This window comes from Mytilus galloprovincialis, chromosome 7 (genome assembly GCF_965363235.1).
Source record: "Mytilus galloprovincialis chromosome 7, xbMytGall1.hap1.1, whole genome shotgun sequence".
In the NCBI taxonomy this organism is placed as follows: Eukaryota; Metazoa; Mollusca; class Bivalvia; order Mytilida; family Mytilidae; genus Mytilus; species Mytilus galloprovincialis.
Window position 1 is genome coordinate 69,153,045 of NC_134844.1, and position 14,996 is coordinate 69,168,040.

Below are 14,996 nucleotides of genomic sequence, written 5' to 3' on the forward strand. Positions count from 1 at the left end.
TTGTATTTTCTAAACGGAAATGACAATAACAAGTGCTGGTTGTCTTACATTAATATACACTTGATTCAAAACAAAAAGGAGAAGGGGCTCTAAGGGGCAAAATTGGCCCCACTTCAGAATCTATTGATATTTCTTTCAATTGATATCTATGATATGGAGCTTATAAAACACCAAGAATTTTATAGTTATCTCTTATTGTTTTCTTGTTATGACGTCATAAAAATGGTATGCCGACTAAGCTAAAATATCAGCTTTTTACGTATGTTATCCTTTTTTTTTTTGATGTATTGTGTACTTTTTACAATAGATTACACAGTAAATAATCAACGTGAATACACTATTACTTGTGAAACATTGTGTTTATACAATGAAGAATAAAATTGATATAAAATTTAACCATTTAATATCAGTTATACAGTTGCTATGGTTACAACAAAATTAACATTCGTTCTATGTATGACTAAATTAGAGGGAATCTACAGTTATTGTTTGTGTTTTCTTTTACCTTAAATTACCAAAAATGAGTTGGTGTGTACTTTTATGTACTCTGCTGATAAAGTTCACAATTTCATAAACTATGCATTTCAAAAATTACTCAAATTTATTGAAATATTGTTAGCACATTTATCTTTAGAAACTTTTCACATGTTCTTCATATCAAACTAAAAATACAATATGCAACCCCCGATCGACAAAACTGTTACTACACTATGATTCTGAATTTTTAAGCAACAGTTATCATAAATTCAGGTATTATGTTATCAATATCAATATTATTATACCAGTTTGGTGTGACAATTCAGTGTTAGCATTTACCAGTTGAACTATTGCAATAAATGTCTTCCCTTCTATATTCGTCATCTAGGCATAATAGTACCCTGATATCGACGTACGTCAGTTTTTTCCCAACAAAGACATACAAAACAAAAATGGAATTATATTATATGCCTATATATGTCCAAGTAATTGTTCAGTTAAATACAAATGCTAAACATGTTTACTCCTCCGGTTCACTGTCACTATCATCAACTACTTCCGGCTGGTTAGCATCATGGATATAGTCCTTCCATTGCTTTGCTTGATTTCCTTTGGTTTGATGCCGGTAAAAACTTAGAAACCATATAACTGACGAAATATGACTACAAGTACCAACAATTCGAGCACCGGCCTTGCAAGTACAGTACCAAGTTTTTATGCAGCAGTCATCATATGTAATCCATAGGTTATGCGTTTTGCTGCTTGTATGTCTACTTGCCATTCTAACTCTAATAAGTTGATGTCACTGTTGCATGACTTCATAGTAATCGTCATTTTCTAGATGTTCCTCAGTATAACTCTTTGCTAGTTTAACCTGGTATACACCGAGAGTTATGTCCCTGATGTCCTCCTCCGACAGTTTCGGAAAATCTTCAACGGAATCGTTGCCATCTATTTTTTGCCACCTACCACTTCTGGAATGCAAGTTTTCATTTGAAACTCGTTCCATGAGCTCATTTTTCTTCTTTGACATGTGAAGCATTTTTGTACCTAAGAGAAGGTCATCAGTTTCATTACCAGCATTAAGTGGTGGTCTATACTTATTACATATGGCACTTACAAAACGTGTATATTCACCAGCATACGGTATAAGGGAATTTGGTAATACCTTGTCAAGCAAGCGCCACTGCTTGATTCTACCATTAACGGACTCAACAACCCAGCGGACCTTTGTAACTAAACGTGTTGTGTTACCGTCTTCAACCGAAAGTTGCTTCTCGTTACGTTTGAGAAAGCTTGGCATTTTAGTTTGAATACCAAATTCTTCTAAGAGGTCGATACTGTCTCGAAATCCCCGATCAACCACAACAACATCATCTTTATCGAACCATTCCTTGATTTTCTCCAAGTTATTTTTGAAAATTGAGTTTAAAATTTTGGCATCATTGTTTTTGCTGTTACAAAGGTAGGGTCCAATGACACTTACAATGTATCCTGTAGTTGTGACAAACATCATTGGCTTAATGAGGTTGCGAAATTTGTGCATGCTGTATGTACTACGTTGAAATTTAAATTGTCCACTCTTTTGTATGTAAATATATGTACCATCAATTACGAGTATGGCAGTTGTGTTTGTGATATCACCAAATAATGTTTGTGCCAGTGGACGAGTGTGGTTTTGTATAACACTTTCTCTGGATACATGATCAAATCCTAAATATTTTGTTGTAAAGTGCTGTTTAACTGCATCTCTTGCGGATGAAATAGCTTTCCTGATAGAATCTTTGCTTATATTAAACAAAGTTGCTAATATTTTATTAGACATACCCGAACGAAGTTTGGTCAAAAATATACCAATACATGTTCTCATGCTTCGTACTCGGGTATCTCTTATAGCTGAGTTTGGAATGTGAGAACATAAGTCTTCAAAATCAGTAATAGTTAAGCCAGTCAAATTTCGAAAGTCTGTGTCATTTAAAGAAGAAGATTTATCAAAATCAATTCTTGCGTTTTTATCTTTTAATGCATGTTCTCTTATTGTATCTATCAATTCAAGTAGTCCGCTGCGATTGAAGTCAGAAACAGTATACACACTAGTTATGTCTTCGTTAGCTTCTTTTGTAAAACCTTCAGTACATAAATGACGAGGACAACAGCGTGATCCGGCAGGAATAATTATATTTTTTTCCAAAAATGTATGAAATCGTGCTTCTTGTGGAACAACCATAAGTTTTGGACCACGCTTTTTGCAAAGACAACATTGTGCATGACCTTTAATTGTTGAAGATATCGGAAGCGATATTGATAAAGGAGAACTTAATTTTGCTCTTTTAGGTGCAGATGGTGGCATAAAATCAGGATCATTTGCATTTGTATCATTTGTAAGGACAGTGGGTGTATTTACTTGTGCTTGCTCTTCTCTGTAGTATTTCCGTCGACAAGTATCGCAGATAACGTCATCATCATTGGGTGAAACAAGGAAATTCTTACTGAGAAAATTGCGCAGATTTTTATTTGTTTCTCCACACAAAGGTCTTCTTTTTCCGGGTTTTGTTCTTTTTTCACACAATATACATTTAGAATCTTTTCTTCCCTTTCTTATTTTATCCATTCTGAAAAGAAAACCATAAGAGGATACAATTAATATTTGGTACATTTAATTACAAAATCTATTCAACTCCTAAAAAATTTCATTGCTATCTGTTTTTGGCAAATACATATGTGTTAACTGTATTTGAAAATCTAAAGTTAGCATGCACCTTAAAACGGTGTTTAGATCCTAAACACAATTCTTAGCACAATGTGTTTAGGGTTGTGTTTAGAATCATGTTTAGCTTTAAAACATGTGTTTAATTTCTATACACTTTCATTTTTAAACGTGTTTAAATTCACGGCAAACTTAAATATTATGTGCTTACTGAAAAATGTGTTTAGGAATTAAATACAACCCTAAACACGTTTAGATCTAAACATGTATCACTAGTGTTTAAATTCTAAGCACGATTTTTACAGTGATAATTAAAATTTAATTGAAGAAAATAAAAACATCCATGTTTATGAATATAGGCGAAATGTTTTTTACAATTGGTGTGCAAAACAGCCATATCAAATGTGGAGGCGAATGAATAAGACAGCAAACCATGCAACTACGGAGAATACCAGAACATTTTCGACATCAGACAAGCCCGGTATTATAATGAATGTTCAACTAAAATTGCTTTTTTTTTTAAGAAACAGTCTAGTGTTTGATGTTTGTTATTCACATAACACATTATTTTGATCAAACATAACAATTTATTATTAAGATGAAACTCTGTCTTTCACTCTTCTTAATAGCGTAGATACTGCAAGTCAGTGCATCAAAAATTTCATAAGATTTTCCATAGTAAAAATAACATTTTAAGTTGCCAAATTTATTTCTGTGTTTGGTTATATGAATATTAAATGAATGTATTGATGTTTAACATCCAGTGGCAATTATTTCAAACATTTTCAGACTATAACATAATGTAATCCATATTTTGTAATTTTACTTCTGGATGCTGCGCATAAATAAATAATTTTAAATCTGGGTTCACAATGCTTTTAATTGAACTATGAATCTTCTGCACTCAGTATCAAATAATCGACTGCATGAAATTATACATCTTCTCCACTCCTGCTTTCTGAAACGGGAGTGGATCGTAACCCTTAGCTAGCGAAGATGGAAATTATATAGATACTCACTCATTTCTATGAGGAAATTGTCATGTAATAATTTAGGTCCGCTGTCTCCAGTGATCTGCAGTATCCATTTATGTCTAAAACATTAAAAATACAAGGTCTTAATGTATATTGGTGCATGTTGTTTTTGTTTTTTTGTATCTATCATGATCATGTGATTCAAAACGACAAATGTAAAAAATTACGAAATGATGAAAAAAAAATTTGGCTTGGATGAGATTCGAACGTAAAATATTTTCTCCGCAGCGTAGCGTGTAGGCGATGTGAACCACATAAACACAGCAGCTAAATGTAGTAAATAAGTCATATTTATGATTTTGATTCATAAACCGTAGGAACAACAATTTTGTTTTGTTTTTTATTTCTTTACTTCTTATTTACGATTCAACTTAATATCAATGAAATTACCATTTCATTGTTGTTGATTATGTCATGGTATTTTTTTTTTTTACATAACAGACGTCAGTGCAAAATGGAAACTGAAGTTAAAAATCGTCTGCTGTGCCGTGGAATTTATAAATACGAGTTTTGTAGATCGTGTTCCGGCAGTCTTATTATTTTGTGTAGTACTTTAAAGCAATGAAAAGAAAAATAATCATAGAATTAAAATTTTGTTTCCATTTCGCTTTTTCGTAAGAGATAATAATATGAAAAGACGGAAGAACTTTTTACGTGACAAGTTCATGTGATGTAGACTAGTTTAAGCTTAACTTACCTTTCACGGAGTACGAATTCCACCATTTTCAAAAATATAATCACATCTTTTAAATTATATTTAGTTCTTTCAATTCTGTCTGTTAATACCAAGTATTTAATGAATGATCCGCTGATTTCTGTTCCACTATAAAAAGCTTCTTAACAACAGCACCAGTAAAATTCCGTGCGTCAGTTCCGTAATCACTTACAATAAATATAGACGGTAAGGGCTAGGCTTAACTTGAGAGGCTATGTTTTACTTTAATATGAAGAAATACGCTTTGTAATTTACTTTCTATAGCCAAACTTTATTGTTATCAACCATTGACCAAAAAAAATGTTAAAAAAATACATATATGTTCCTTTTTTTTCCGATACCGGGAAAAACGGACGATAATTAGAGAACTTCGATGCCGGTTTTGAGCAAGTTTTTAATTAATATTCAGTATGAGCGCAGCTTTGCCCCACGAAAATATTTCAACATAAGATGCATTTAGTTGATAATATTGCTCTGACAAAATATTTCGTTGGGGCAAGAATGCGCAGGTACTTTTTTCGTAAAAAAACTTGGCGAAAATGAGTAAAAAATTGCGAAAAGCCAACAAATATGCACGTGAAGTGTTGTCAAAACACGGCATTGTGACGTCATAACTACAAAAAAACATTTTTTTCATAAAATGAATATGTCCAACGGAAAAAGAAAGCCATACACATACGAATCAGTAGAATTTAAAAAATTCTCGAAATTGAGGCCAATATTGGCCTTTATAGCCCCTTCTCCTTTGCACGAAAAAGAACAAGTTAGCAAAAGAAAACAACATGAACCAATACGTCAAAGAACTGCAAAAAAACTGTAGTTTTTAAATTCGCTCGTTCAAAACAGCTAAAAGAAACAATTTACAATGCTACTTAAATTCCGAAGCCAACCTTTCTTCTTTTTTTTGTGATATCACTTTCACAACATTAAACTATTTTTGAGGTCGAGAGGTTTTTCAAAACTTTGTTCACATCACTCTTGTCATTTAATATAAGTCACAAATTAAAGGAGGAGGGATGTTTATATATCACTCTTTCAAGACGTGAAGTAATTAAGCCTATATGTAATAAAACATCAGAATTTTACAAGTTCAAGGAAACACAAATTGAAATTCAAAACAAATAACCAGGTACATCCAGAAACTATAGTAGTTTGTTCTGTAGTATCCCTTACATTTGTTACATACGAAACCATAAACATACAATGTCACATACATGATAGCTTGTGATTTTTTTTCAATAGAACATGTAGAGGCTCATGTACGATTTTTCTCCCATATAAATAATGGCAAAGAATGACAAAAAGAGGATATGAGTTTGTTATGATTAGGATCTCGATTGGTTTTTAAAACACGTCTGTTAAACCGGAATACGTTTTAATGAATACCATACCTTTACTAATGCGTTAAAAGGAGTAGGTCCTCTAAGGTCGATTTTGGCACCAAATTTGAGGTTCATGAAAAGAAAGATATTGGACGCTTTTTAAACACTCAAGTGTCTACTTTAGGAGATTCAATTAATTTGTGTGAAAGATTTTAACTGATTTAATCGTTAAAGACGCTCGAATTTAAGCTTAAATATTAAAAAAACTATCAAATATGCCATAATATATCACTTTTCAGATGTTTTTGTCAAAAATGAATGTGACCGCATCCTTGTTCATCCTGAACCATTTATATACTTTATATACTATTGTCAAATACAACTTACATTTAGATATTAAGAATAAACACAAATACGGCAACATCCATTTAAGACAAAAACAGTCTAAAAATTAACTCAAATGCTCAAATTGTGTAGGTTTCAGTAATTTAGCATGACTTAATGATGCAAGTATCCGATACATGTGCATTGTATTGTCAAAAACAGCCCATATCTATGAAACAAAAGTATTATATTTAACAATAGCTAAAAGTTTACATTTCAACAATTGTGTAGAGCTGCTTAATTTTGGGGCCAAAAAAGGTTCTTACTGAACTTACTCCTTTCATACTAGAAATATATTTACTGACATCATGTATTTCAATTCATGTCCCACTAATGTACCAAAGCTACTACAATACATACAATGTAGACGTCTCATAAAAAGGCCAAGATAGCTCCTTACGAGTTTTTGTGAAACTTATACATTTGTATAATTGAACATAGTTTCGCTCTTACATGTACATACCAAATACCTAGTTTATTATATTGTACGTTGTTTGAAGGTCAATATGTAAAATGGACCGTGTTTTTCTATTCTAAACATTCAGGTTATTTAGAACAAATTACAGATTACATTTACCACATGTTGAAATCAGCTAGATTTGTATTACTTCATTATTGTAGTAAGAATTTATTCCTTATGGTATTTATGTCAAATAAACAAAGTCTAGAATTTAGTCCATTAAATATACGATAAAGGGATGTGATTTTAAGTCTACTATTACGTTTATATTTATCTTTGGAAACAAAACCATGCAGTAATTGCAATATAACATATAGTTATATACATCTAATTACAATAACATATATAGTCTTAGAACATGGGCTTTTATTGACTGACTCAGAGTAAACTTAGATGTCGTTTTCATTTTGGCAATGCTGAAAGTCGGGGAATGCATCCGTTTCGACAGAAATCATTTTAGCAACCAACACCTGCTTGCTTTGAACTTGAAAATCATCTAGATCTAACACAGTTTGAATTGTCTAATCTTGATTTCCGAAGTAACCACTACAACTTTACTAAAGAACAACGGCTAGGATTACGATCTTTGAAAATATGCAGGATATTATTTTCTCTAAGAGCGACAAGGATGGCGCAATTGTAATATCTACAAATACACACTACATTTAAGAAGGGTTAATGCAGTTTAACTATATCCATTACACGGAGATACAAGAACTTCATTTTTTACTGATTAAAAATAATATACCAACACAAATCAGCAAGATGTTTGACAATGGTGAGATTGATGGGATAACTCTTGATTTTCTCCGTGGCTCATCGAAAGAGGGACCCAGATTGGTTCGTCTGTTTCTCCTTCCTAAACTTCACAAATTAAGTGAAATTGGTATTCAAGGAATAAAAAAATAAACGATGACAGTAAAAGAATTACCCCCATGCAGACCAATTATTTCTCAATGTAACTCTGTCACCGAAAGGGCTAGCCAATTCATTGATTACTTTTTGATACCTATAGTCAAAAGACAGAGCAGTTATATTAGAGGTAATGGGGATTTCATAAATAAAATAGAAAACTTAAGGCCTGATCGGGATTGCCTCTTAGTTTCTTTTGACTCCACCAGCATGTATACAAACATGGAGTTCAAGGAACTCATTCATTCTGTTGGACGGGCTTATACATGTAACAGTGCAGTAAAAGAAGATTATCCGATAGAATTACCTCGCTGTGAAACAATTAAATCGTTAGTAGCCACAGTGTTGAAAAACTATTATTTTGAATTTAATGACCGATACTTTGTACAGAAAAAAGGCGCTAGTATTGGAAGTAAATGCAGCCCAGAAATTTGTGATATTAGAGCATTCGAAGCTATCAATGAAATTATTGAAAAATATAAGTATAAAGATAAGATCTTATTTTACGGAAGATATAGAGATGATGCGTTTATAATAGCTCATTCGTCACGAGAAGACGTTGAGGATTTTTTTTTAAATAGCAAATGATCATCAACCTTTATTAAAGTTTACTTATGAAATTTCAATCGAAGAAATTATTTTTCTCGATACAGTCGTTCATAAAGGGTTGAGGTTCAGGAACACCGGTATCCTTGATATAAAGAGCTACACCAAACCTAATAATACGTTTCAATATTCAGATAGGACGTCTATGCATAACCCAACAGTCTTCTCCGGATTCATAAAAGGGAAAGCTATTCGCCACCACCGAAACAGCAGCAACACACAATATTTAAAAGATACACTTTGTAAATTCAAAGGCCACCTTAAGCAAAGGGGGTATAAGGACCATGAAATACTTCGTAACTGTGAATCGGCTCTCAATATCGAACGACCAGAGTTACTCCGCTTTAAACAAGAATCTGACAAGCAGATACCACTAGTATTTGTAACTAAATATCATTTCTCGTTAGGAAATATAAATAAAGCTTTACGAAAACATTATAAAAAACTAGTTCGCAATGCGAAATGTAGGGAGCTCTTTCCAAAACAAATCCGTGTAACGAACATAAACCGATAAAAAAAATCAACTATAAAAAAATAGAACACAACGGAACAACAGACACTGAACTACAACACAAGGAAATGCCCACATACATGGACACGGGCTGTAGATAATAGTTGCCATAGGCCTGACTTGGTACCATTTTAAGAAACAAATGGTGGATTGAAACTGGTTTGATGTCTATCATATTCTCCCGTGTATATTAACATACTAAATTAGATAAAATTTTTGAAACGGTAATCAGTACTTTTATATATATATCTCAAAATAACATTATAAATCAGACGTCCTTTACTTTTTTATTGATATCAATTTTCTGATTTTGTCTAGAGTCATTCTTATTGTCCTCTTTAAAATGTATACTCATATGTTCTCTTTTTTAATATTGATTCTTTTTCGTTGTATTAAATGATATTAAGCAAGCTTTAATAGAAAATCATTCAAATTTAATCTAACTTGTAATAGATAATAAGACTTCCATCCAAATTGAATACGAAAATCTTACAACAATTTATTAGGACGCAAACTTTGATCGGTACTGTCATTTTGATTTGAGCAGCTCTGTAAAACATGTAATTGGTAAGTCATTTTCATTCGTTCTGGAAGATTTGATACATATTCACTGCAGTAGAATCAGTGCAGGTCAGAAAATTTTAGTATAGTCTATCATCGTCTGAATATCGAACGACCAGAGTTACTCCGCTTTAAACAAGAATCTGACAAGCAGATACCACTAGTATTTGTAACTAAATATCATTTCTCGTTAGGAAATATAAATAAAGCTTTACGAAAACATTATAAAAAACTAGTTCGCAATGCGAAATGTAGGGAGCTCTTTCCAAAACAAATCCGTGTAACGAACATAAACCGATAAAAAAAATCAACTATAAAAAAATAGAACACAACGGAACAACAGACACTGAACTACAACACAAGGAAATGCCCACATACATGGACACGGGCTGTAGATAATAGTTGCCATAGGCCTGACTTGGTACCATTTTAAGAAACAAATGGTGGATTGAAACTGGTTTGATGTCTATCATATTCTCCCGTGTATATTAACATACTAAATTAGATAAAATTTTTGAAACGGTAATCAGTACTTTTATATATATCTCAAAATAACATTATAAATCAGACGTCCTTTACTTTTTTATTGATATGAATTTTCTGATTTTGTCTAGAGTCATTCTTATTGTCCTCTTTAAAATGTATACTCATATGTTCTCTTTTTTAATATTGATTCTTTTTCGTTGTATTAAATGATATTAAGCAAGCTTTAATAGAAAATCATTCAAATTTAATCTAACTTGTAATAGATAATAAGACTTCCATCCAAATTGAATACGAAAATCTTACAACAATTTATTAGGACGCAAACTTTGATCGGTACTGTCATTTTGATTTGAGCAGCTCTGTAAAACATGTAATTGGTAAGTCATTTTCATTCGTTCTGGAAGATTTGATACATATTCACTGCAGTAGAATCAGTGCAGGTCAGAAAATTTTAGTATAGTCTATCATCGTCTGGTTAGACAGTTGAGTATAATGTTTATACCTGTACAAATCAACATCATGATCATTTTTGAAACGCTGATGAACAGTACTGATTTTATACCAAGAAAGTCTAAAGTACTGATTTGGCAGAAGTGAAATTAAGTCTTAATAACTGATTACTATTTATGTTTAAGAATAACAAAATAAATCTGACATTTAAATACACGTTTGCACACACACATATCTGACGACCGAATGCAATTGCACATATATTCAAGTCACAAACGGAACGAAATATATATATCAATTTTTGGTTATACTGATAAAGTAATTATATATTAAATTTAAGCTAGCGAAGATAAATTTGTTTAAACATATAACCACATATACCTTAAACTATTTTTTGCACATACAAATGCAGCTTTTATTGCATTTCTATTCATTTTACAATTATAATGAAAATATATGTTATTTAAATATCAAAATTTGATATAATGTTCCCCTATTAGATCAACAACCCATTAGAAAGATGAATCTATATTGTTATGCATAATATGAAGTCTTATGCTATATGAAATTATACTTACTGTTTATGCCGGTTATATTTTCTGTGTCTAACATTTTAACCATAGCGAAAGAAACGAAAAGAAGACAAATTAAACATTAAAAGATAAAATTAAGAATGGAATTTGATAGTGTGTCAAAGAGAATACAACCCGACCAAAGATGAAATAACAGCCGAAGACCACTCATTTGTCTTCAGTGCAGCGAGAAAATTCTGCACCCGGAGTCGTGATCCAGCTGGCCCCTGAACAAAAATGTAAACTAGTTCAGTGAGAATGAATTATGATGAGGGAGCTCTACAATCAATAACCACATACCGGAAAAAATCATTCTTGAAATCAAATTCCATCACTTGAAAAAAGAGGTATATATCAGTGGTCAAAATATCCTATTGAGGAACAACGACACGAAGCGATATATATATCCCAACTTGGATAAAACTCTTCGTCAAAGTTAGTTTCTGTTTTGTGCCTAAAATTGAGATGCCAAATTTCGTTACGATTCAACAATATTGCAAAAGGAATGAGTTTTCGTTGTTTCCGTACAGAGACATTTTATTTGTTATTTTTTATTTCTTATTTTCGACTTCCGTACATCCTAATTGTCTGTTTTTATTAATAAATTATGTAATTTGAAAGTTAATGCAAAACGATTTCTTTATACTTTATAATTCTCTTTAAACTGAAAATTTACTGTATCACCAAAATGAACATAAGTATTATAAAGCAATCAAATGAATATTTTTGTCGTTTTTTGTCAGACTAATTAGAATGGTTTATATTATTATTGTAGTATATGTCGTTAACCTTTTATTTTGCTCTTATACCGATACACAGACAATTGAAGGATTGATTGATTTTTGTGTGTAATAACAATATCATTGAGTTGATCATAATTGGAGTAAGTAAAGGCAACAGTTGTATACCGCTGTTCGAAAGTCATATATCGATTGAAAGAAACAAGTCCAGGTTAAAAACTAAAACCGTGGAAAATGCATCAACAATAAGAGGAAAATAATGAAATAACAGAAACACCAACATGACACACATGACCAAAGTGCAACAAAAAAAGACAAAACAACACATGTAGAAACGAACTATAAGATAACAACTGTCATTTTCCTTCCTTGGGACAGGACATTTTAAAAAATAATTGTGGGTTAAACCTGGTTTTGTGGCTATCGAAACCTCGCGCTTGTATGGCAATGTTGAACTTAACACTGAAATGACAACATTGCTTGACAGGACTACAGTACACATTGAGCCATTGTTTAGGTTTTGTTCCGTTCATATACATCTGTAACTGTTACCATGATTACGGTTCAAGTTAATGCTTTATGTATATAGGAAAATACATATTTGGAGATTCCTGATACAAAGCATTCGTTATTATATTCTTGAGGTCATTATTTGTCTTTGAAATTGTCCCTGGTCTATGTAACTACTACATCAAAAAAATTACTATTGAAAAGTACTAGTATTATCGATAGTGTTCAAATACCTGATTATCAACCAGACATTGATGATAGTATGCCTACGGAAGCAATCGTTTTGAAATTAAAAGATTTACGAAAACTAACTATAATAGATTAGTGATGTAGTCTGTTTCACTTCTAAATTGAAACGTTGCTAGATCTACAGGTATGAACATTGTTGTAAACATTAAAAACGATCTGATCGAGTATTTACTTATCGAAATACTTTCTGGGAACATTTTGTAGCTATATATTGTGTATCTATTACTTGCAATTTATGAATAAGCCAGAATTTGTTTTTTTTTTAAATTTCCACAAATAGTAAACTGGATTAATTGTGTGTTTTATAAATGCACGTAAAGGTAAAAACGATCATCTTTAGAAAACGCCGTTTACTACAGACTACACCGACACAGAGTTAACGCGTTTACTGGTTAACGCAAAAATTAAACTTTTAAAATAAAAGGGCATTAACGTGTGTTCAGTTTGTTCTGCAACCAACTCTAACCAACACGGATTTTGTTTTCTGTGTTCATTTGTATTACTTTTTTGCGGACACCTCCGATTAAAATGACGCACGTTTGAATGATATATACATTGTACATCTACAATTATTAGAAAACTGTAACGGTTTCTTATTTTAAATGACGATAACCATTGCGTAGGTTAATTTGAACTAAGACATTTCAAGGTTGACTTTATTTCTCAACCAATAATATTTAAATGTCAAGACCATAAATCATTTAAACACGAATTAAAAGTCACCAATTATGTTTCATTTGTTTCTGACATTGTATAAAAAATGAGCAATGTGTCTTTTCCTTAATAAGGATCTTGCGAACAAGGAGAGAAACAATCAAATCATTGTAAGTTGTTTACATATTAATTAACATTTGTATTTCTTTTATTTTGATAGATCTCAAGTAATGTAACAATAGCTTCGAATATTGAACTTCTTAGTCGGAAATGTTTTATTTGCTTAGAAATTATCAAACTAAAGTTAATCATTTTGAAATTTGACGATGAGTGGCGTGTCTGCCTAAAAACATAATGACATAAACATTGGTTTTCGGAATTATACCATGTTGGTGATTTCAAACCATTCAAACAAAATGTGATCACTAACATTATTAATCTGTAGTATTATTTTTTTTTTGAATTACAAACATAATATTTTACAATTTTGAATTGAATGAGCATTTTGCTGATTAAAATCTCGATAATCATACTTGAAGCAATCCTATCAATAAAATCACAGCATTATGATAAAAGTTCGGTCGACTACAACGCAATCATATTTTTGAACGTAGTTTTCAATTTAGACTCTTTTATATTTTTTCGTTTGGGCTTGTATCATATTTTCCCTCCGGTTTATATTATCCGTTCATCCTATATTGACTCTTAAAATTCAAGAGTCTATCTTAAAATGAGGGTACTTTTCTTAAAAATGAGGGTACTTTTATATGGCCTTCCTAATACCGTTTCGATCTCTAACATCACTGAAGAGACATTTATTGTAGAAATCCGGATCTGGTGTACTAAAAAATATTGACACCGTATGATTGTGGCATAACATCTTGACCACAATTTAATTTTTTTTTCTGTTTAGTATTAGATTTATATTAAGATCCATTTTGTTACATCTTGTGATCAATTTTATTTGGCAATCGCCAATGGCAGTCAGCAGGGTTAAAGAACATCAGTTGTTCAACCTGTTAGTCAAATGCGTTTTGTTTAAATATACTTTAACACTTTTTTGGTCTTTTGGAAAATGTTGTTTCTGCTGTTTAAGACCCTTCTACAACGAAATTTGTTTTACATGCACATGTATAAAAATTGCGGTTTTTATCCAACGCAATCATAGGTTTGAACGTAGTTTTCAATTTAGACTCTTTTATATTTTTTCGTTTGGGCTTGTATCATATTTTCCCTCCGGTTTATATTATCCGTTCATCCTATATTGACTCTTAAAATTCAAGAGTCTATCTTAAAATGAGAGTACTTTTTCTAAAAATGAGGGTACTTTTATATGGCCTTCCCAATACCGTTTCGATCTCTAACATCACTGAAGAGACATTTATTGTCGAAATCCGGATCTGGTGTACTAAAAAATATTGACACCGTATGATTGTGGCATAACATCTTGACCACAAGTTAATTTTTTTTCTGTTAAGTATTAGATTTATATTAAGATCAATTTTGTTACATCTTGTGATCAATTTTATTTGGCAATCGCCAATGGCAGTCAAGAGGGTTAAAGAACATCAGTTGTTCAACCTGTTAGTCAAATGCGTTTTGTTTAAATATACTTTTACACTTTTTTGGTCTTTTGGAAAATGTTG

At 31.6% G+C, this 14,996-nt stretch overlaps 1 protein-coding gene across 1 annotated transcript; it reads right to left on the minus strand.

The window, feature by feature from the left end:
* Positions 1-386: 386 nt before the first annotated feature.
* LOC143083553 (uncharacterized) lies at positions 387-2,882 on the minus strand. Its single transcript, XM_076259814.1, has one exon. The coding sequence runs from the start codon at positions 2,825-2,827 to the stop codon at positions 1,280-1,282; it is 1,548 nt and encodes a 515-aa protein (XP_076115929.1). The 5' UTR covers positions 2,828-2,882; the 3' UTR covers positions 387-1,279.
* Between the last annotated feature and the right edge of the window lie 12,114 nt (positions 2,883-14,996).

Bases quoted from the DNA above. Each gene is read 5' to 3' on its own strand.
- LOC143083553 (XM_076259814.1), bottom strand. From the start codon at position 2,827: ATGCCACCATCTGCACCTAAAAGAGCAAAATTAAGTTCTCCTTTATCA.